This window comes from Muscardinus avellanarius (assembly GCF_963383645.1).
Source record: "Muscardinus avellanarius genome assembly, chromosome: 10".
Taxonomy (NCBI): domain Eukaryota; kingdom Metazoa; phylum Chordata; class Mammalia; order Rodentia; family Gliridae; genus Muscardinus; species Muscardinus avellanarius.
The window spans coordinates 47,986,437-48,008,677 of record NC_137796.1 but is presented as its reverse complement, the minus strand read 5'-3'; the positions used below and the strand labels follow the sequence as shown (position 1 = coordinate 48,008,677).

General features: G+C 47.7%; 1 protein-coding gene across 1 annotated transcript; it reads right to left on the bottom strand.

Annotated features, from left to right (window-relative positions):
* Positions 1-318: 318 nt before the first annotated feature.
* On the bottom strand, positions 319-1,308 carry LOC308268047 (free fatty acid receptor 2-like; the record flags this gene model as incomplete). The annotated part of the gene is made up of 1 exon (XM_080703062.1): positions 319-1,308. The coding sequence occupies one exon, from the start codon at positions 1,306-1,308 to the stop codon at positions 319-321; it is 990 nt and encodes a 329-aa protein (XP_080559188.1).
* Positions 1,309-22,241: the final 20,933 nt, after the last annotated feature.

Sequence of the window (22,241 nt, the reverse complement as noted above, 5' to 3'; positions counted from 1 at the left end):
AAGCCTCCTCTAAGTCTCTCTGCTTTGTGGAGCCCATCCCCAGCCAGCAGCCACCTCGCAGAGACTGAATTCACACGGGCTACCTTGCTCCCCAGACCCTGGCCTGACAGTGCTCCCGTCCCCGCAGTTTCTTCTTGTGTCGCTGAGCCATGCTCGTTTGGAAACGAACATTTGGTCAGGCAGGGATGCCAGGCTAGCGAGAGAGGTGCCAACCAAGTCCCAGTTGTGGATTGGGCCTGCGGATTCCTGGGAGCCCCCTCTCTCCCAGGTGCCCGAGCCCCATGCAGCCCAGAGTACGCCCCCGGTCTAGGGAGATGGCTAGTCTGTGGTGAAGTCTGAACTTGGCGTCCCCTCGGCTTGGCTCACACCCCTGTCCCCGCCCGTCACCTCTGCTGTCTCCTTGCCTCTGTGTCTCAACAGGGAGGACCCCTGATGGCGCAGCAGCTGCAGTCCCCTTCCAACGGCTCTGCGCACCACCGAGGAGGAGAAATAAAACAGCATCGGGTCCAGACTGGCGTTGAGAGAACTGAACACCACAGCCTCCACCCGCCACGGGGGGCTTTTCTTTGAGTAATACCCTACCAGGTGGGACACATTGTAGGGTCCGAAACAGACCAGGAAGTTGAGAAGTGTCACGACCGCCAGCCCCACAGCTCGGCGCCGCCTCTGGGCGCCCACGTGGGGTTGGGTGAGCATGATCCACACGAAGCGCCAGTAGCAGAAGACGGTGACGGCCATGGGGATGAGGAAGAGGACCAGGCACAGCTCCAGCCGCACCGGCAGCACCACGGCCAGCTGCTGATCAGTGAAGTTCTCATAGCAGGTGAATTCGTGTTGATTTTCAGCCTGCTGGGTGGAGTTCAAGTACTGAGCGATGATCACGATGGTGCAGTGGCCGAAAGACATGATCCAGGCGATTAGGGCAGCGATCACTCCGTACAGCGGGCGGCGGGCGAGCTTGTACCGCACTGGGAAGGCCACTCCCAAATAGCGCTCAATGCTGATGCCCGCCAGCAGCCACGTGCTGCAGTAGATGCTACTGTAGAAGCCGAAGCCGGTGAGGGCGCAGAGGATCTGAGGCAGGTACCAGCGGAAGTTGGACGCGGCTTCGATCATCTTGAAGGGCAGCAGCAGCAGCAGCAGCAGGTCGGCCAGGGTCAGGCTGAGCAGGAGGATGTGCACGGGCGCCGGATGGGGCTGCCGGACCCGCCTCAGGAAGGCCCGCAGGGCCAGGAGGTTGGCGGGGAGGCCAGTGAGGAAGATGAGGATGTAGGCTGTGAGGATCAAGGAGCTGTGCCAGTCCAGCATCGTCCTGGCCGAGGATGGAAAGCACAGGGTCACAGCCCGCTCACAGCCCCAGGCCCTTCTCCTGGGGTTCAGCAGAGTGGCTCTCCCTTCCCGGCCAAAGCTTTCTGCTGCTACCACTGCTAGCTCACACCACCTGCCAGAACTGCCCAGAACAATTATTGACTTTGCCTTGGGCGGGATATTAAGCAGTGGTTATTACGCTCGCCATCCTGTGTCTCTGGAAGAGACCAACGCTTAGCTTCCCAAGGGAATTCCCCCTTGCCCCCACCTCCTGCAGCGTTTGCTCCTAGCCCTGCAGATCCAGGAAGTGACTGTTATCAGTTTCCAACGTGACTGAGGCCTTTTTCCAGTTAGAGACCTGTGGGAGAGGAAGGGATTACTGCCAGTAGAGAGCTGGAAAGCGTGTCTCAGCAGAATGAAGTTCCAGAACCTAGGCACTGTGAGCCAGGTGCCCAGCATTCTTCCTCAGCTGAGTCCATCTCCCTACACCCTTGTCTTCTAACTCTGAGACGCTACTGAAATGGGGAAGCTGAGCCGCATAGACAAGGGCTAGCGTGGCAAGGAAGGATGAGCCAGTGCCATGCTGTGGGCGCATCCCCTGGAGACATGGGAGACACATTAGAAAAAGCCCACAAGCTGTAACTGGCTGGGGAGACTCAGTGTGCTGCCTGTCCATAGCTTTGCCCTCCGTCCTCCCTCCAGGCTTGATGCCCTGGCCCCTGGTTCCTGGCCCACATTCTAGCTCCCTCTCTGGGTAGGTTCCTCCCATTTCCGTTTCTGATAGACTTCTTTCAGCCCCCATCCCAACAACACCTTCCCCTCCAGTTCTGAGCCTGGTATCTCATCCCCGAGCATCAGCACCGGGCCAGCTGCTTGCCTTGCCTCAGTTTCCGACAGATGGCTTCTTGGGGTTAGTCCTGAAGGAAAGTCTGGATGCTCTTGGGAAGGCGTTACAGAGCTTCAACCACTGCGGCCGCCCATTTCACACAGGATAAAGTTGTCAGGGACCCGGCTGGTGGGAAGCTTTTATACCAGCCTAGGTCACGTGACCAGAGAGGAAGGTCAGCAACTGAGCACGGTTTCCTCTCAAACCCAAAGTAAGGGGACCCTGCGTCTCTAGCCTCTCCCCGGAGATACTTGCTCTGACTTCCAACACAGATTTTTTTTTTTTTCTGTCTCTGCTTCCTGATTTTTTCTTTAACCCCAAGCTGTCTGTCTGACGCCCTCTCTCCCTCTCTCTCTCTTCCACTTCTTGAATTGATTAATTGATCATCATCTCTTTTCTAGGCGATCTCTCTGTCAATGCCTAGAATGCATATTTCATTCTGAGAAAAGAGGTTGCTTCCTTCCTTTTATTCTTCCATCTTTTATGCTTTCTTTTCTTCTTGTGGTACAGGGATTGAATCCAGGGACCTTCTAGCTTTGAGCTACACTCTCAGCTCCATTTTTGTTGTTTTAAAACAAGGTCTCACTAGGCTGCTGAGGCTGCCATGAACCTGCGATGACCCTCCTGCCTCGGCCTCTCAGGTACTGGGATGGTCGGCGAGCGTCACGACTCCTGGCTCTACTACCTTCTGTGCGATCTCGTGCCCTCTGCCCTAACATTTTTTTGTGCCCCCTCAGCTGAAACAGAGTGGCTGTCTTTGATGGTGGAAATAGTATGGGATTCAGAGTCCTGCAGTTGCGTGCTCAGATCCATCTCCCTTCGATGGGTCCTTAGGGCAAATCAATATTCTGAACTTTGGTTTCCTTTTCTGTTAAGTGAGCAAGGGAAATCACAAGATTTCTGTGGGGTCTCAGTGATGGGCCAGGGCTTAGCATTTGATAGATTTTCCTAAGCACCTTCTTCTCAAGCCTGAAGGGAAGCCTCGTGGACAGGGAACCACTGGGTAAAATATCCAGAGGCTCAGGGCACACAGGTGCTATCTTATATGAGAAAGTGTTAGAAATCTAGGAGGCCCAAGTTCAGTGCCTGAGTGGTGTTTCATAGGACAGTGTCTCTTACCTCCATTCCGTCCCACGAATTGGGGCTAGGCCACCCTTGTCTTTCTCTTTCTTCCCTTTCTAACTGGTGTAGCTCTAGGTTAGAAGCTCCTCAAGTCCTTTTGAAATACATACCTGAAGAAATAAGGATAAACTGGGCATGGTGGTGCACAACTGTAATCCCAGTACTTGGGAAGCTAAGACAGAAGGATCACAGGTTCAAGGCCAGCCCCAGCAATTTAGTGAGACCCTGATTCAAAATAAAAAATAAAAAAGACTAGGAGGGTGTATCTCAGAGGTAGAATGCCTCTGGGTTCAATCCCCAGTACCAAAAAGAAAAGAAAAATTAAAGGATAAAGTAGATGTGGTGGTGCACACTTTGTAGTCCCAGTACTTGGGAAGCTGACACAGGAGGATCGCAGGTTTGTGGCCAGCCTCAACAACTCGTGAGGTCCTCTGCAACTTAGAGACCCTGTTTCAAAATAAAGAATAAAATAAGCCTGGAAGTATAGCTCAGAGAACACCCCTGGGTTCCATTTTCAGTACCACACACACAAATAAAGGCTGGTTAGAACATTCCCTCCCTCCCTTCCTCCTTTCCTTCCTTCTTTCCTTCCACTGAGAATGGAACACAGGACCTCACACATACTACATAAATGTTCTACCATTGAGCTACATACCAGCCTCCATGCTTTCCTCTTGACTTAGGGAATGGGTCTTTGTTTTGCCATATGACATCGGACCTCTGCTCACAGAATCTCCTCTTTCCCTGGGTCACACGTATTCCCTATCGATTGCTCATCCACTCATCATTTCTGTAGCCTAGGACCCTAGAGTCCAGATATCCTTGTTTCTCCCTGAGCTATACCCTTAGCACTTTTTAGTTTTTATTTTAAATCAGGTCTTGCTAAGTTGCTGAGGCTGGACTCTTACCTACAATCCTGTCTCTGCCTCCCGAATGCTGGGATTACAGGTGTATACCGCCACATTCTATATTCATGAGGCTCTAGATTTAATTGTGTGGAGACACAGGGCTGCTTCCTGGTTTCTGCCTGTTTTTCTCCCTCTCCTCGTTCCTGTTTCTGTCGCATCAGCGGGTCACCTACATGGAAGACACCTGTCATCCGTGCTCACAGCAGTTTCGAAGGCAGCATAACAAAGGAAACTTTTGAATTCATGATTCATGATGCCTGCCTACCTCACAGGAAGGGGAAATGCAACCTCTTAGGCTGAATTCAGAGGGCTGGCTTTCACAAAAGCCCTACCTTTCACAATGTCTTCCAAGTTCAGTTTTTCTCTCAGCTTTACTGTAAGCTGACTTGTTAGTTATCACTGGAAGTTGGACCTAGTATTGAATATTCTGTATTACGATGCCCTTCCTGGTCTCTCAGGTGTCCCTCCGTTTCAGGTTCTTGGCCCTATTTTTCCGTAGATTTCTCTTCCTATTGTCAGTAATGGTTGCCATGTGACTAAATCCAGTGGACAGTCTTTCTTATTGGGTTAGTATTCAATACAGTTTCCACACCCTTCTTATCTTGGGGAAGGGCAACTGGGGATTGAACCCAGATGCATTTTACCTCCAAGCTACACACCCAGCCAGATTTTATTTCTTATTCAGAAATAGGGTCTCATAAATTGCTGAGAGCTGCGCTAAGTTGTGGAGGCTAGCTCTGAACCTGTGATCCTCCTGTCTCAGGCTTTCAAGTACTGGGATTACAGGAATGCACCACCATGCCCAGCCCCATACCCTTCTTAAAACACTCTCTTCCCATGAATTCTGATACATTATACCCTTCTGGTTTCCTTCCCTTTCCTTTGATCACTTCTTAATTTTCTTCTCTGGCTCACCTCTCCCTAAATGTTGGGGCTCCTTAAAACTCAGTCCTAGGTTCTTTGCTGTTCTTATCCTCTGTGCTTTTCCCAGGCTGCTTTCTCTTCCCACAGCTTCAGTTACTATCTCCATAACACTCACTTCTGTTTTTTGATTCACTAGCTCTTTAATAACTGAGAATGGATCATATTTGCTAGTCGTTTTTCTGAAGACCAAACAGACTTGTTCTGATTTTCAAAATGAATCCCCCCTTTCCTTTTGTATTTAACAAAATAATACCACATACTGGGTGGCCTAACAAACAGAAATCTATGTTCTCACAGTCTGGAAGAAGGCGTTGCAGGTCTAATTGCCGCAGGTTTGGTCTCTTTCCCCTTGATCTTTCTTATGTGCATGACTTTTCTGCTGTTTCTCTGGTAATCTTCACTTTTCATAAGGACTCCAGTCAGACCGGATTAGGATTCATCTTGATGTTCTCATTTTAATTTAACTGCCTCTTTAAAGGCCCAATCTCACACTACAGCTATGTTCTGAGATATTTGAGATTACGGCTTGAACATTAACACTTGCTTTTTAAAAACAATTATTAATTAATTTTTGAAACAAGATTTGGCTATAGGTTCAGTGGGATGGCATCAAATTAAAATGTTTCTGCTCAGCTGGGCCTGGTGGCGCACACTCATAATCTCAGTGCTGGGGAGGCTGAGACAGGAGGATTGCGCAGGTTTGAAGCCAGCCTCAGCTACTTAGTGAGGCTCTCAGCAACTTAGTGAGACCTTGTTTTAAATTAAATATAAAATATATCTGGGAGTATAGACTGGAGGTAGAAAGCCCCTGGGTTCCAACCACAGTACCACACACAAAAAAAGGAAGTTTCTGCTCATGAAAGGAAATCATCCAAAGTCTAAAGAGAAAATCTACACAATGGGAGAAGACCCCTACCAGCTACCCTCTGATAGAGGGCTAATATCTAGAATATACAAAGAACTTAAAAGACTTTACACCAGAAAAACAAATAACCCAATCAATGGCAACTAAATTGAACAGACACTTCACCAAAGAAGAGATACCAATGGCCAATAGATACATGAAAAAAATGTTCAACATCATTAGCAATCAGAGAGATGCAAATCAAAACTACACTGAGATTCCATCTAATCCCAATCAGAATGGCCATTATAAAGAAGTCAAATGACAATAAATGTTGGCGAGGATGTGGAGAAATAGGGACTCTTCCACGCTGTTGGTAGGAGTGTAGACTAGTTCAGCCGTTATGGAGATCAGTATGGAGATTCCTTAGAAAACTGGAAATAGTTCCACCATACAATCTGGCTATACCACTACTGGGTATCTTTCCAAAGGGGCAGAACCCAGAGAACTACAGTAATATATGCATACTCATGTTCATAGCATTACAATTCACAATAGCAAAACTATGGAACCAACCTAGGTGTCCATTAACAGATGAATGGATTATGAAATTATGGGAAATACACACAGTGGAATTCTACTCAGCAATAAAGAAAAACAAAATTATGTCATTTGCAGAAAAATGGATGGACTTGGAGAACGTTATGTGAAGTGAGATTAGCCAGTCACAGAAAGTGAAGGGTCATATGTTTTCTTTAATATGTGCAGGACAGGGAGTAACTGGGATACAAGAAAGATTCCAGATAATGAAGGATAAACCTCAGTGGAGCCAGGGAGGAGATCTAAGGGTAGGGGTGGAGGAAGACTAAGGTTCGTTAATGAAAATATTACCATAGACTATGTGTATACATGTGCATATATACCAACATCAATCTGGGTACTCTGGGAGGAATGGAAGTAGGGAGGGGGCACCCAGTGCCCTGTGCATGTATGTCACTGTCAACATGACTTACATTATGATGTGAGACTATAATGCACCAATAAAAGCCCCAAAATAATTAGAAAAATAAGTTGCTAAGGTTCTTGCTAAATCATTTTTTTTTTTTTTTTTTGGTGGTACTGGGGGTGGAACCCAGAGGCTTTCTACCTCCGGGCTAAACTCCCAGACCTATTTTATATTTTATTTGGAAATAGGGTCTCACTAAGTTGCTGAGAGCCTCACTAAGTAGCTGAGGCTGGCTTCGAACCTGCGCGATCCTCCTGTCTCAGCCTCCCAAGAGCGGGGATTACGAGCGTGCGCCACCGCGCCCGGCAGTTCTTGCTAAATTTCTAAAGCTGGCCTTGAACCTGTGACTCTCCTGTCTCAGCCTCTAAGGCACTATGATTACAGGTGTGCGCTACTGTGCCCAACTTGTAACGCCAGCTTTCGAATCTCTATCTTGGGCATTTGTGAAATTCACATCCACATGTCCAACTGCTTGGTAGGCTTGCCATTTGGACATGTGATGGGATTTCCAAACTCCATGTACTGAGAGGTGACCTTAGAGCTTTCCCAATAAACTCTACCTTCTCCCAGCATTTCTGTCTTGGGACATGGCATGTCTTCTCATCCTATCCCCTTAGCCATAATCTTTAATCTGAAAGTCAATCTTAATATCTTAGTCTTCCTTAGCCTTGGAATATAGCCAAAAATATTTCCCAAAGACCTATGGTATCCATCCCTTCCTTCTTTCCCTTCTTTCTCTTCCTCCTCCCTCCTTCCCTCCTTCCCTCCTTCCCTCCTTCCCTTCTCTCTTTCCTTCTTTTTTTTTTTTTTTGGTACTGGGAATGAAACCCAGGGGCATTCTACCTCCGAGCTACACTCCCAGACTTATTTTTTATTCTTTATTTTGAAAGAAAGAAAGAAATGGTCTCATTGAGTTGCAGAGGGCCTAACTAAGTAGCTGAGGCTATCCTCGAACCGTGGTCCTCCTGTCTTAGCCTCCCAAATGCTGGGATTACAAGTGTGCACCACCACGCCCAGCTCCTTCCTTCCTTCTTTCTTGAGTTGAGTGCAGGGGCTTGAATTTTGGGGCTCTCTACCTCTGAGCCCCCTCCAACACTTTTTATTTTAACCTGGATCGTCCTGTTTCCATGTGCTGACCTTGAACCTATGGTCCTACTGTCTCAGTCTTCCAAGCACTGGTATTATAGATGTGGCCACCACATATGGTTTGAATCCATCCATTTTGCTCATGTCATTTCAGTGCCAGCTACCATCACCTGCTAACAGGATTTTGGCTGGAGCCATAACTAGCTCCCTCACAGCCACCCACTGCCCTGAAATCAATTCTTCATACTATAGTGAGTGGGGTCTTTAAAAAATTTCAATCCAGAGCCGGACATGGTGGCGCACACTTGTAATCCCCGTGCTTGGGAGGCTAAGACAGGAGGATCGCACAGGTTCGAAGCCAGCCTCAGCTACTTAGTGAGGCTCTCAGCAACTTAGTGAGACCCTGTTTCCAAATAAAGTATAAAATAGGTCTGGGAGTATAGCCCAGAGGTAGAAGGCCTCTGGGTTCCACCCCTAGTACCACCAAAAAAAAAAAAAAAAAAAAATTCAATCCAATTATACCACTCTCTTGTTTCCAGAATTTCCCATTGCTTTTAGCATAAGTAACAAAATCCCTAACAGGCCTCAAAGGCTTGCCTGGCATGGCCCTTGCCACCATGCAACCTTAGTTTATATCACTCTTCATTCTCCCTGCTGTCTAAGCAAGACCAGGCTCCACTTCTGTGAATGTGCCACAGGGCCGCGGGACGGGCCTCTGCCTGAAGTCTTCATTTCTCATGACTCACTCCAACCTTTCCAGTTAATGCCTAGTCTTTCAGATTTCTACTCACCTCATTAAGAAGCCCTTCCTAGCTAGGCGTGGTGGCGCACGCTTGTAAGCCCAGCATTCAGGAGGCTGAGACGGGAGGATCGCAGTTTGCAGACAGCCTCAGCTGCTTAATGAGGACCTTCAAAACTCAGTGAGACCCTGTTTCAAAATAAAGAATAAAAAATAAGGCTGAGGGTGTAGCTCCGAGGTAGAATGCCCCTGGGCCTGGGTTCCATCCCCAGTACTGAAAAAAAAAAAAAAAAGAAAAGAAAAGAATGGAAGAAAGAAAGAAAGCCCTCCTTACCCTCCTAGATTTAGCCAGGTTCCCCAGCCCCCTCTTATATGTTCTCATAGCATCGTTTCTATTGCTGAACAGTATTCTCTTTTATGGACATTTCATATTTTATTTATCCATTCACTTGATGATGAATGTTTGGGGTCTCCCCCCCTCCTTGTTTTGGGATAAACTAGTCTGAGTAAAGCCGCCATGAGCATTTTTGTTGAGGTCTTGATGGGAATGTTTTCAGTTCTTTTGGACAAATACTTAGAAGTACATGGGCTGGGCTGTGTCCTACACCACGTTTTAAGTGTTTAAGAAATGGCCGGCTTTCCGAAGCAGCGGTACCCTTTTGCATTCCTGCCATGTCAGTACGCGGGCACCGGCTGCTCCATATCCACTCTCATTACTGAGGTCTGAGGACACTTCCTTAGCCTGGATATTACTCGTTTGTCCTCTGGCTGTCTGCTTTTCCATATGAACATTAAAATCATTATCTACAGAAAGCTTGCTGGAGTTTTTATTGGGATCACATTCAATCTGTAGATCAGCTTAGGACCATTGACGTTGGAACATGGAACCTTCTAGTCTATGATCATGTTACATCTCTTTACTTATTTAGGTCTTTAATTTCTTTCAGCAATGCTTTTTAGTATATAGCACAGAGATTTTGAGTATATTTTCTTTTTTTGCTGTACTGGGGATGGAACCCAGGGGCATTCTACCTCTGAGATACACACCTAGCCCTAATTTTTATTCTTTATTTTGAAACAGGGTCTCACTGAGTTGAAAAGGGCCTCACTAAGTAGCTGAGGCTGGCCGTGAACTACGATCCTCCTGTCTCAGCCTCCAAAATGCTGGGATTACAAGCGTGCGCCACCACGCCAGGCTTGTGTATATTTTCTTTTCTTTTTTTTTTTTTTGTGGTTCTGGGGATAGAACCCAGGGGCATTTGACCTCTGAGCTACACTCCCTGCCCTAGTTTTTATTCTTTAATTAGAAACAGGGTCTCACTGAGTTGTGGAGGGCCTCAGTAAATAGCTGAGGCTGTCCGAGAACTGTAATCCTCCAATCTCAGCCTCCCAAATGCTGGGATTACAAGTGTGCGTCACCATGCCCAGCTATTTTCTTAAGTTAATTCTGAAATATTTTGGAAGCAACTGGAAATGTAATTGTTTTAAAATTTTTATTTTCCCATAGTTCTCATAACATTATATGGTTTCTTCCTAGCATATATCTCAGTTTATTATAGTACAGTTTTACTTTTATACTGGAGGTTGAACCCCCCCAGCCCTATTTTATTATTTATTTTGAAACAGGGTCTCTCTAAGTTGCTGAGGGCCTTGCTAAATCGCTGAGGCTGGCCATGAACTATGGTCCTCCTGTCTCCGCCTCTCAAGTACTGGGATTATAGTCATGCACCCAAACACCTGGCATTATAATATTTATTAGTGTGAGGATTTGCGTTAGATGGACATGAAGTCCGCCCCCTTAGAATGTTGTCCTAAGACAGGGAACATGGCCATCTTGCTCTCCATGTAGCCCTGGGCCAGGTCTGGAGCCTGGCTCATATAAGGGACTCAATAAACATTTCCTCCATGGATAAACAGAAAAAACATAGATGAAGAGAAGCGTGTTTTCAAAAGCTCAGACATATTTATCCTCAAATACCTCTTTCCTCTTCTTCAGGAACTGATAAGAAATCCCAGCCAATAATCACATAAGAACTAAGACACTGTGGGGAAAAGCCATAGAAACCTTTCCTCATTGACATTATTGGTTAGTATTTAGTTCCTTGTGGCTCGTATATAATTCAGGTGAATGTACTATTATTATAATATAAAATTCTCCTTAAGAAATATTGAATTACATCAGGGTGGGCGTGGTGGCGCACGCTTGTCATCCCCGCGCTTGGGAGGCTGAGACAGGAGGATCGCGCAGGTTCGAAGCCAGCCTCAGCTACTTACTGAGGCTTCAGCAACTTAGTGAGACCCTGTTTCCAAAGAAAATATAAAATATGTCTGGGAGTATAGCCCGGAGGTAGAAAGCCTCTGGGTTCCACCCCTAGTACCACCAAAAAAAAAAAAAAAAAAGAATTTCATCAGTAGTGGAACTATTGCTTCACTCATTCACCCGTTCATTCATTCATTCATTCATTCACTTATTCAACAAATCCATATCTACCCGCTAGGGTGTGCCTGGACTGTGCCATGCCCTGGAGATATCATGGTCAGAACATGCAGAGCTGGTTTTCACTGAGAGGATACATTCTGGTGGAAGGGGATAGTCCAGCAAGGGGAAGTAGAAACACAGGCGCAGTTCTGTGGTGGTAAGCTTGGGGGAAATGAGCAGGGTGCTGCGCAGGGAGCGAGGGGCAGAGCAGCCACCTCTGAAGTTACCATTGAGCCCAATTCTGACAGGGACTATGTGAATCTCTGGCGGGACCATGGTCAAGTACACACACGCGCACGCACACACACATGCACACACACGCACGACACACATGCACACACGCACACGCACACACGCACACACACACACACAGGGCTGGGGGGCAGAGCGCCCCTGGATTCCACCCTCAGTACTCCCCTCCCAACACACATGAAGATAGAGGAGGGTTTCAGACAGACAGACAGACAGACAGAAAACGAGAAGGCGATGTGATAGTGGAGGCAGAGATGGCGTGAGGGAGCTATGAGCGGAGGAGTGCCAGCAGCGACCAGGAGCTGGAAGAGGCAGGGATGGATTCCTGGAGAGCCTCCCAGACGCAGTGTCTGGCGGGCAGGCTGCCACCTCGTGCTCCACGCCAGCTGAGCCGTGGCCTGGAACTGCCCCAAAAGTGACAGCAAGGGAACCCCCACACACAAGGGACTCTCTGAACTGTCTTGACCTGGGGCCAGCTGAGATTTCAAATAAAGACTAATACTAAATATGGGTGTGATCCACTCAAGGCATTAATCGGGGGAACCACCTAATAGAGGGGGCTGCACCGTCCTTCTGATGGCAGCAAGAGGAGATGATGCTCTACCCAAATCTGTCCACCACGAGGAAATTGGGGTGTGGGGTTTATAGGAAAGTTTAAGAAATCTGCCTCAGGGCCGGGCGTGGTGGCGCACGCTTGTAACCCCTGTACTTGGGAGGCAGAGACGGGAGGATCGCGCAGGTTCTAAGCCAGCCATATTGGCTTAAGAGGCCCTGTTTCCAAATAAAAATATAAAAATAGGTCTGGGAGTGTATCCCGGAGGTAGAAGAGCTTCCAGGAACCCCGGTACCACCAAAAAAAAAAAAAAAAAAAAAAAAAAAAGAAATCTGCCTCAGGGATGAGGCCATTTTCTTCAGTGTTTTGGGGTACATCCCCAGTACCTTTATTGGTGCCTGGGAATGCTCAAGGCTCTGGCTTGGGTTCAATTCTGCAAGGAAAACCTGCAATTGCCTGGGTCACAGGGTGGCCAAGTTGTTCTGCATTGCTGGGGCAGAACTCAGAAAAAAATATTAAAAAGTAGACAGGGAGACGTGTGTGTGTGTGTGTGTGTGTGTGTGTGTGTGTGTGTGTGTGAGAGAGACACTGAGGATTTTATCCCAAAGAATTCTACTTCCAAGCCACATAACCCAACCCTATTTTATTTTTTAATTTGAAACAGGTTCTCCCTAAATTGCTGAGGCTGGTCTCGAACCCAAGATCCTCCTGTCTCAGTCTCCCAGTACTAGGATCGCAGTGTGCACCAGCCCAGCTTGACCCTACACCTTCTTTCCCTGTTGTTGTCACTGGGGATGGAGCCCAAGCGCATTCTGCCTCTGAGCTACACCCTTAGCTCTATTTTGTACTTCTTATTTTGAAACAAGGTCTTCTGGGTTGCCAAGGGCTTTGCTAAATTGCTGAGTCTGGTCTCAAACACACCATCCTCCTATCTCAGCCTCCCAAGTACTACTAGGTACTCTACCACCATGCATGGTGGTGGCTCTCCATAGGGCAGGCTAGTGGTACTGATTTTGGATTTCTGGTCTCCAGAACTGTGAGATAATAAATTTCTGTGATTTTTAAGTCACCAAGCATGTGGCAATTTGTTACAGCAGATATAGGAAACAAATGTCAGCCCACACATGCCTCCCGCTCTGTGACGCTGCGTGTGGGGTACTGTGCTTAGAGCTTTACTGAGATGAACTTGGCTAACTGTTTGAATATTCTTGTGAGATTGGCACACTCATCATAGATGAGGAAACTGAGGTTCAGAGAGGTTAAGTAATTTCCCTTAGAGATGTGTGAAGTCATACATCTGGTAAAGGGAGGGCTGAATTCTAAACTCGATCTAGAGAGCTGGTGGTGGAACACTGTGCTTCCTGCTGTCCTACAAGGGTCCAGGCTAGCAGCCCCTGGGCCTAAGAGGCAGGACACAGGGACATCTGTGTGCAGCTAGGCTGGTGGAGCACGCCTGTTATCCCGGTACATGGGAGGCTGAGTTAGGTTCCAGGTCAGCCTCAGCCTCAGCAACTTAGCACTGGGTTCAATCCTAAGGGGGGGGGGCAGCGAGACAGATAAAATATGTCCCCAGGCTTCTAGCTAGGGACCCTCCACGTGAGCCGCAAGCACAAAGGCACAATCCCCCCACCCCCCAGGATCCAGGCAGCGCTTAGCCTTTCCCCTCTACCACCAGACCTCAGATTCAGTCATCTTGACTTTCTCCTTCCTTTTTTCCCTCCTTGTCACTAAACATTTTAGAACACAGGAAACAGAGGACAACGTTAACTGTTTCTCACTACCCAATTTACGGTGTCATTTAGCTTTTATGGTTTCCGCGAAGGTTTATAAGGGTCTGGACTTGATTGTGAAACAGACACTGGAAGCAGGGCTGTGGCTCTATTCCTAGGCTCCAGGAGAGGCTGTCTGATCTTTTCCTTTCTCCCTCGTCCCCTTCTCCATCTCCTGTCTGTGCAGAGTTGCCCTTCAGACCAGGAACTGGACTGAAAATCGCCACCCTCACACCGGATTCCAGGCCAGTCCTTCAGGCAGTGCCCTCGGGCTCACATCATGCTTGCCAGAGGGCAGGAGGCAGCTGGCTGTTTTCCTGGGCCACTTTTCAGCATCAGCTCAGACATAGGAAGACAATTGGGAGAGTTTCTGGATGTGGCACGGAGTTCCTGAGTAGAGCCACTCGGGCTTGCTATCAGGCAAAAGGTGAGCTGAATGGTGGACAAAACTGATCTCTCTGCTTTCTTTTTTTATTTTTTCATAAAAAATGAAAGCTGTAAAATTTAAATAATTAAACATTAAATAGAAACTATAAAAGAATCAGAGTGGAAAATATATTTTTAAAGCCGGGCGTGGTGGCACACGCTTGTAATCCCAGCATTCGGGAGGCTGAGACCTGGAGGATCGCGGTTCGCGGACAGCCTCAGCTACTTAGGCTCTCTGCAACTCAGTGAGACCTGGTTTCAAAATAAAGAATAATAAAATAGGGCAGGGGGTGTAGCTCGGAGGTCGAATGCCCCTGGGTTCCATCCCCAGACCCGCAAAAAAAAAAAGAAAGCAAAAATATTTTTAAACTTGGAAAATACTAGGTCAGATTTCACAAATAACACTAATCACTTAGTGAAATTTAAAGCCATATTTCCATGATCCCAACCCTGGGATTATTGGGAGTAACCAAGTAAATCTACTTTGAATGGTTGCCATAGTCACCCTGCTAGTCAGTACTCTGTAGATCCAGCCTCCTGAATTGGTGATGATAGAATTGTAATATCCAGAGTACTCCTGCTTCCCTTCTTTCTAAAAAAGAAAAAGAAAAAGAAAGAGAGAAGAAAGAAGAGGGCTGCTTGATTGAGAGAGGCTGCTATTATCTTTTTTTTCTTCTTTTCTTTTTTCGGTACTGAGGATGGAACCCAAGGGGTCTTCTACCTCTAGGCTACACCCCCAGCCCAATTTTTAAATAATTTATTTGGAAACAGGGTCTCACTAAGTTGCCGAGAGTCTCACTAAGTAGCTGAGGCTGACTCAACTTAGGAGACTTCTCAGAAGTTCTGCTTCTGCTAATAGCTCACTGCAAGAACACGTTCAAAAGGCTACGACACTTGACTGCCTAGAAGGTGGGTGCAATGTGCTGTTCAAAATAACTTCTGTCCTTCTCTTCCAAGTAACACTTCTGCAATGTTTGCAGTTAAGCCTTCCTCCCGCAACCCTACTGCTTTTGCATTGCAACGAGAAAGTCCTACTGCACACCCGAGGAAAATGTGTCCCCCTCGTACCACGCAGCCTGCCCCCTCTGGGAAGCTCAGCAGATGGGCAAGGGTGTGCCGCACAGAGCAGACGAGCCAGCCAGACTCCATCTGGTTCCAGGCCCTGTGCCACTCTCCTCCTGGCTTGGACGACATGATTCAAGCCAACCTTCAGCAGCAGAGTCAGTTTTGTCAGAGAGACACAAAATTAGATGTGAGCATTCTGTTAGGCAGCGCCCGAAATGGCTATAATTAGGCAGAATTTAGATTATTTTTATCTGTATTTTCTTTGCCACAGGCACCATTTATTTTCCGATGTAAGAACTTCATCGAGATGGGTGTGGTGGTGCACATTTATAATCCCAGAACTTGAGAGGCTGAGATGGGAGAATCACAGGTTTGAGGACAGCCTCAGCAAGCAGTGAGATTCTTATCAGCCTAGCTAGACCCTGTCTCAAAATAAAAATAAAATAGGGCTGGGGGTATAGCCCAGAGGTAGAATGCCCCTGGATTCAATCCCTAGCACCACAACAAACAAACAAACAAAACAAAACAACCACAAACAAAACAAAATAAAACCTATTTGAACTGGGCATGGTGGCACATGACTATAATCCCAGTACTTGGGAGGCTGAGACAGGAGGATCACTGGTATGAGGCCAGCCTCAGCAACTTAGTGAAATCCTGTTTCCAAAAAAGGGGGGAGGGGAGGCTGGAATGTAGCTGTGAGGTAGAATGCCCCTGGGTTCCATCCCTACTGTAAACAGACAAACAAATGAAAGACAAAATAAAACAAAACTCCAAACAACCACAGCACTGTGGGACAGGAGCCAGGAACCTGGCTGATAAAGCAGCAGCCACCTCACGGCGGCGGCGGGGTCCAGGCCCGCTATGACCAGGAGAGCCACACTGCTGTGTCCCTCGCTGCTGTTCCGGTTAAGAGCGTGGACCACAGATGATGCCTCTGTGGGAGCAGAAGCAAGACCAGGCAGGGGCAGAGCCCTGGCGTAGAGCATCAGAAATGGGCCAGGGCCTCGGGTGCCTTGACAGGGTGAAACAGGGAGGACTGGCCACCTTTGGCCAAGGATGCAATCGAGGCTGCTGGACTCATCAGAGAGGAAGAAAAACGTGGAACTGAAGGCTCTCTGAGAAGGCTCTCTCAGTAAGTTACCTTCCTGATTTTATCTGCTTTCTCTCCAGGTTTAACCTCCTGAGACTCTAGCATTTGCTTCCTTGAAAAACCCCGTGTGCCTTGCTCACTCTCCAATTGGAAGGTCAGTGGAATTTCTTGACTAGGGTGGATTCCACTTGCCAGATTTCCTATCCTGTGTCTCTCTGACACCCGCTATGACTCCCTACTTCCCCCAGTTCCTCTTCTGGCCACCTCTTCTTTCCATTCCTACTCTCCCTGTATCAGAGTTCTCATTGGATGTTGAAGCTTCAGAAGTGGCCTCCAGACACAGGATGGACTGTCTGCTGCTACCCAGGGATGATCTTGTGTCATTCTCAGAGACCTCTTGGGCTCCTCTGAGAAGGGTGAATGTGGTCCAACACAGTGGCCTTTGGTGGTGTCGGGTTCCCACGTGCAGAGAGACTGTCCGCTGTTGTAAGGTCGCAGCCCAGGCCCTGGCATGGCCCACTGGCTCTGAGCAGCTTCGTGGCCACGTGCCTACAGTGTGGCTGAGGGCCGGGATCACCCTGCTTGAGCCACAGAGCAGAGAGGGCAAGGCCAAGCTCCTAAGCATGGGAAGAGGGAGTTCCACGGCACAGCACGCTGTGAGGTTCCCAGCGGGCACTGTGACTTGCTCCCTGCAGACACCAAGTGGGGACATTTTTTTTTTTTGCGGGTCTGGGGGTGGAATCCAGGGGCATTTGACCTCTGAGCTACACCCTCTGCCCTATTTTTTATTCTTTATTTTGAAACAGGGTCTCACTGAGTTGCAGAGGGCCTCACTAAGTAGCTGAGGCTGTCCGTGAACCGCGATCCTCCGGTCTCAGCCTCCCGAATGTTGGGATTACAAGTGTGTGCCACCACGCCTGGTGGGGACATTCTTAATGACACTTGTATGCACTTGTTTCTTTGTTCACTTAAACACACAAGCCTGGTCCTTTTGATATCACCGGGAATCCCACACTCGCATTGCTTGCCTCTGGTGGCCTCACACCAGTGGGTATTGATCATCGTTGAGGACCACTGAGTGCAAGGGGTGCTGCTCAGAGACCTGTTGCCGGCCTGGGTAGGGATGGGCCTGTCCATGTCATGCTGCTTTGGTCTGTACTGTCTGGGCATGTGTCACATCCATGCCCACACCCCACTCTTTTTCACCTCTGCTACTGGTTAGATTGTCTCCAAGAGGCACCCTCCGCTTGGTTCTTCTCTGGGTCAGGGCGCTCAGGCCACAGAGGGTTTCCACAGTCCACTTCGAGGAAGATCTTTAGGTTTCTGATGTCATGGAGGCAGTCTGACACTCTCTGCCCTCCCCAGAGCTCTGTCCCTACACATCTACCCAGTTCTGCAAAATCTGAGCTAGGATCCATCTCCAAGCTTCTTGTCGCACCTGTAACCCATGCAAACCATGCCTTCTTTGGAGGATTCTTTTAGGTCATCTTCATGGACTCCCCAGGCCATGAACCCTGCCTTCTGTTCTTTCTCCACCTCCCTTCCCAGCCCCATGGCGGAGGACACCAGCTCCTGTGCCTTCTCCGGCATACCCAGTCAGACATGTTCAAGTTTCCGGTTCCGCATCACATGCTATTTCTTGGACAGCAGAACACAGTTAATAAAAATTGGGGCTCTTGTCTTCATGAGCAGGGGCTCCAACCAGCCCAGAAGAGTGGCCTGGACCAGTGGCGCCACGTCACCCACGCCGTGTGGGGAAACTGGCTGACACTCCTCCCATGAATCACCTTTCCTGCGCCACCTCATCTCCCCAGCGTCTTCTACCTGAGCTTTGGGGACCCAGGACAGCCCTAACCTTCCCAGGTTCTCCCACAGTTCCTTAGATTAGGCAGCCGAGGGCAAGGGGCCAGCCAGATCACACAGACTCATCTTTTCCTAAATAAATGGGATAGAACATCCGTCAGGACAGACTTTGCTGGGGCCTTCATGGAATTTACATTCTAATTAGGGGGAGGGATGAGAACATATAGCCATATCTATATCAACCTAGAAGGCAATCATGGTTCTGGCATGATCTGTGAAATAATTAAAATAGAATGCTATAATAGAGTGATGTGGGCTGGGCGTGGCAGGTTTAACTGAGTGACAGGGAAATGCTCCCTGGGTGGGTGACCTTTGAGCTGAGGCCTGCAGGTGCTCTCTATATGAAGAGCGGGGGGAGGAACACTCTGGTAGAGTGTTCGTGCAAAAACCCTGAGGCAGGATGAAGCTGGTGTGATGGAAACTGAAAGGAGGCCGATGTGGCCGGGGTGGGAGAGGCCCGAGAGAGAGTGATGGGAAATGAGGCCAGAGTTGCGACAGGTGGTGGCGACTGGCGTTGAGGGCACATTTTGTCGGGCTCCCTGACCAAAGTAGGATTTGGGTTTTATTCTCGGATAAATAGGAAACATATAGGAAGGCTTTAGGTTGAGGGTGAAATAATCTGTTTATGGGTTTTGTGGGTTTCTTATTTATTGAGCAATTACTACATACCAAGCAGGATGCAAAGAGTTTACATTTGTACCCCATTTTGATCTTCCTAGTAATGCTAGGAGACATGCACAATTATCTCCATTTTACAGATGAGGAAGCTGGGACCCAGAGAAGTTGCTACTTCACCATGTTCACAAAAATTAGCGGCCAGGCCAGGATTCAAGCCTAGGTTGTCTGATGCATTTCCTGTGGCTGCTGTAAGAAATGACTGCAAGCCAGGTGGCCTTAAGCAACACAATGTATTATCCCACAATCCTGGAAGCTAGAAATAAAAAACTCAGGTGTTGGCACCTTTATTTTCTTCTGGAAACTCTGAGAATTAAGCTCTCCCAGCTTCGGGTATTTTTTTTTTTTTTTTTTTTTTTGGTGGTACTGGGGTTCCTGGAAACCCTTCTACCTCTGGGCTACACTCCCAGACCTATTTTTATACTTTTTTATTTGGAAACAGGGTCTCTTAAGCCAGCGCATGCGGCTTGCTTCGAACCTGCGCGATCCTCCTGTCTCCGCCTCCCAAGCGCGGGGATTACAAGCGTGCGCCACCATGCCCCGCAAAATGTGATTTTTTCTTTTTTTTTTGGTGGTACTGGGGTTCCTGGAAACCCTTCTACCTCCGGGCTACACCACCAGACCTATTTTTATATTTTTATTTGGAAACAGGGTCTCTTAAGCCAGCTGAGGCTGGCTTCGAACCTGCGCGATCCTCCTGTCTGCGCCTCCCACCACGCCCGGACCAGCTTCGGGTATTGCCAGCGATGTTGGAGTTCTTTGGCCTGCAGACTCTTCTCTCCAATCTCTGTTTTGATGAAGCTGTATCCTCCTGTGTGGCCGTGCCCCTCCCCAGTACTAGAGACTGAACCCAGGGGCACTTTACCACTGAGCTACACCCACAGCCCTTTAATTTTTATTTTAATTTTTGAGATAAGATCTTGCTAAATTGCCCAGGCTTGGACTTGAACTGCCTCAGCCTCTCAAATAGCTGAGATCACCTTGGTGATCTCAAGTAGGCATGCATCACCTTGATTGATGTTTTTTAAATTTTTTTATTGGTGCATTGTAGTCATACATCTTAATGGAGTACAAGATGGTGAAGGCATATATGCACGCATCGCCCAATTGGCTCTTCCCCAATTCCTGCCCCGTTTCCTCCCCCCTCCCCCCTTCTCATGTTTGGCTTAGTGACTTTGATAATGTTTGCTAATGTAAGGACTCCTCTGGCACAAGAGTGTCCTCCTGTTCCATGTCAGAGCTCTCCCTATCTCCATCATCAGGGGAGTCTAATGTATCAGGGAACTTTTCTAGAGCCAGTGTCTGGTCGGTTGTCCCTCCATCCGCTGTTTCTCCAGGCTTCCTGTCCTCCCACACAGGCTACTTTCTAGATTAACCCAAGGGCTCTTTGGGTCATGAGTAATTACGCTTGCATCACTTTACTTTTATTATTTTCTCTTCTTCCTCCTCCTTCTTCTCTTTTACTTTGGAATGAACCTAGGGGCATTCTACCTCTGACCTATACCTCCAGCCCTTTTTGACTTTATTTTGAAACAAGGTTTCACTAAGTTGCAGGGGCTGGCCTCAAACCCTCAATCTTCCTGTCTTAGCCTCCCAAGTACTAGGATTGCAGGTGTGTGCCACTGCACCTGACTTCTTTTATTATTTCTATGGATGTTCATGACACTCTGGATTTGAGTGAATACCACAAACTTCTAGTCAAGGAAATTTGGGGGACAGAAGTGCTGCTTTTGCAGGCCATGAATACTACCCTTGATTCTCAAGCAGAAGTCTAGCTATAGAGGTTTCCCAGGCCCCGATAGCCTTGCCATTTCCTCTTTCCCACCCTGGCCCCTGGGGGCATGTTTCCTTTCTACTCTTGCCCAGGGATGAGCCTGGATAAGCAGAAAGAGAGGAGAGTTGCAGATGAGGAAGGACCAGTCGGGGCAGAGCAGAGTTCTTCCTGCTTCCCAGCCTGGGCATCACCTCTGTTCCTTTGACAGCCCTCCTCTATGATGAACTTCCATGATGCAACCCCCGCCCCATACAGTGTGCATGTCTTTGCTGCTGTTCCTGGAAATCACACTGAAGATAGACTGTGTGCTGGCCCACAGAGGATTAAGAAACCTGTACATAGTCCATCATTTGGTTTCTAGCCCTGACTGACCACTCCCTGGGGGTATTTGTAGACAGAGACTATGGTACAGGATGGAGTAAGCACTTTGAAAAAGCTCATCGAATATGATTGCATATTTGAAAAACAAAACCAGAAACAGTTTCCTTAGTGATACAAACCAGTGAACATGAGCTTTGGCATTTTGGGGTGGTGGTGGCAATTAGGGATTGAACCAAGAGGAACTCTACCACTGAGCTACACCCTCAACCCCTTTTTTAATATAAATTTCTATTGGTGCATTGTAGTCATACATCTCAATGGGATAAAAAAAACTTGTGGAGATATACATGCACACATCACCCAATCAGCCCTCCCCAATCTCTAACCCCTCCCTCCCCCTCCCTCCTACCCATGCTTGGCTTCCTGATTGACTTTGATATGTTTAAGTACATCATGTGCTTTAAAGAGTTTCCCTTATCCTCCCTCTTATCCCCTCAGATATGTCATCTTAATTGCCCCTCTATAGGGTCCCTTCTTCATCTAGAGTTCCTCCTGTTACCCATTTCTCCCTAATATTTTGAACATTAAGAAAAGCTTCTGATTTCTTATTTTTTGTGACATTTCACTGTAAATGCCATACTTTTGTTCTCCCTTATGGCTGGGCAAAATTCCATTGTGTACATATCTCATAGTTTTCAAATCCACTCATTTGTTGAAGGACATCTTGGCTGGTTCCAGTTTGTCAATGGTGAACTGTGCAGCTATGAACATGGCTGGTCATGCATTAGTTTGGTATTTTGGATTTCATTCCTTTTGGTAGACACCCAGAGGTGGTATTGCTGGATCATATGTTAAGTTCGTTTTCTTTTTTCTGAGGATCTTCTATACTGTCCTCCAAAATTGGTTGCACCAACTTGCAATCCCACCAACAATGTATTAGAGCTTCTGTTTCTCCACACTTATTCCCACTTACTGAAAACCTGAAAGCCAGAAGGTGAGTAACTTTGACAAGATGATCCACACACAACCAATTTTTTCTAATAGAGGTCACTTGGATCTGGAAATCTGCTGAGAGATTAGGTGAGGCAGCGGCAGCTTCTGTTGCTTCCTGGCCACACAGTTGAAGAAACCCGCTGGCCCTTTGCTGT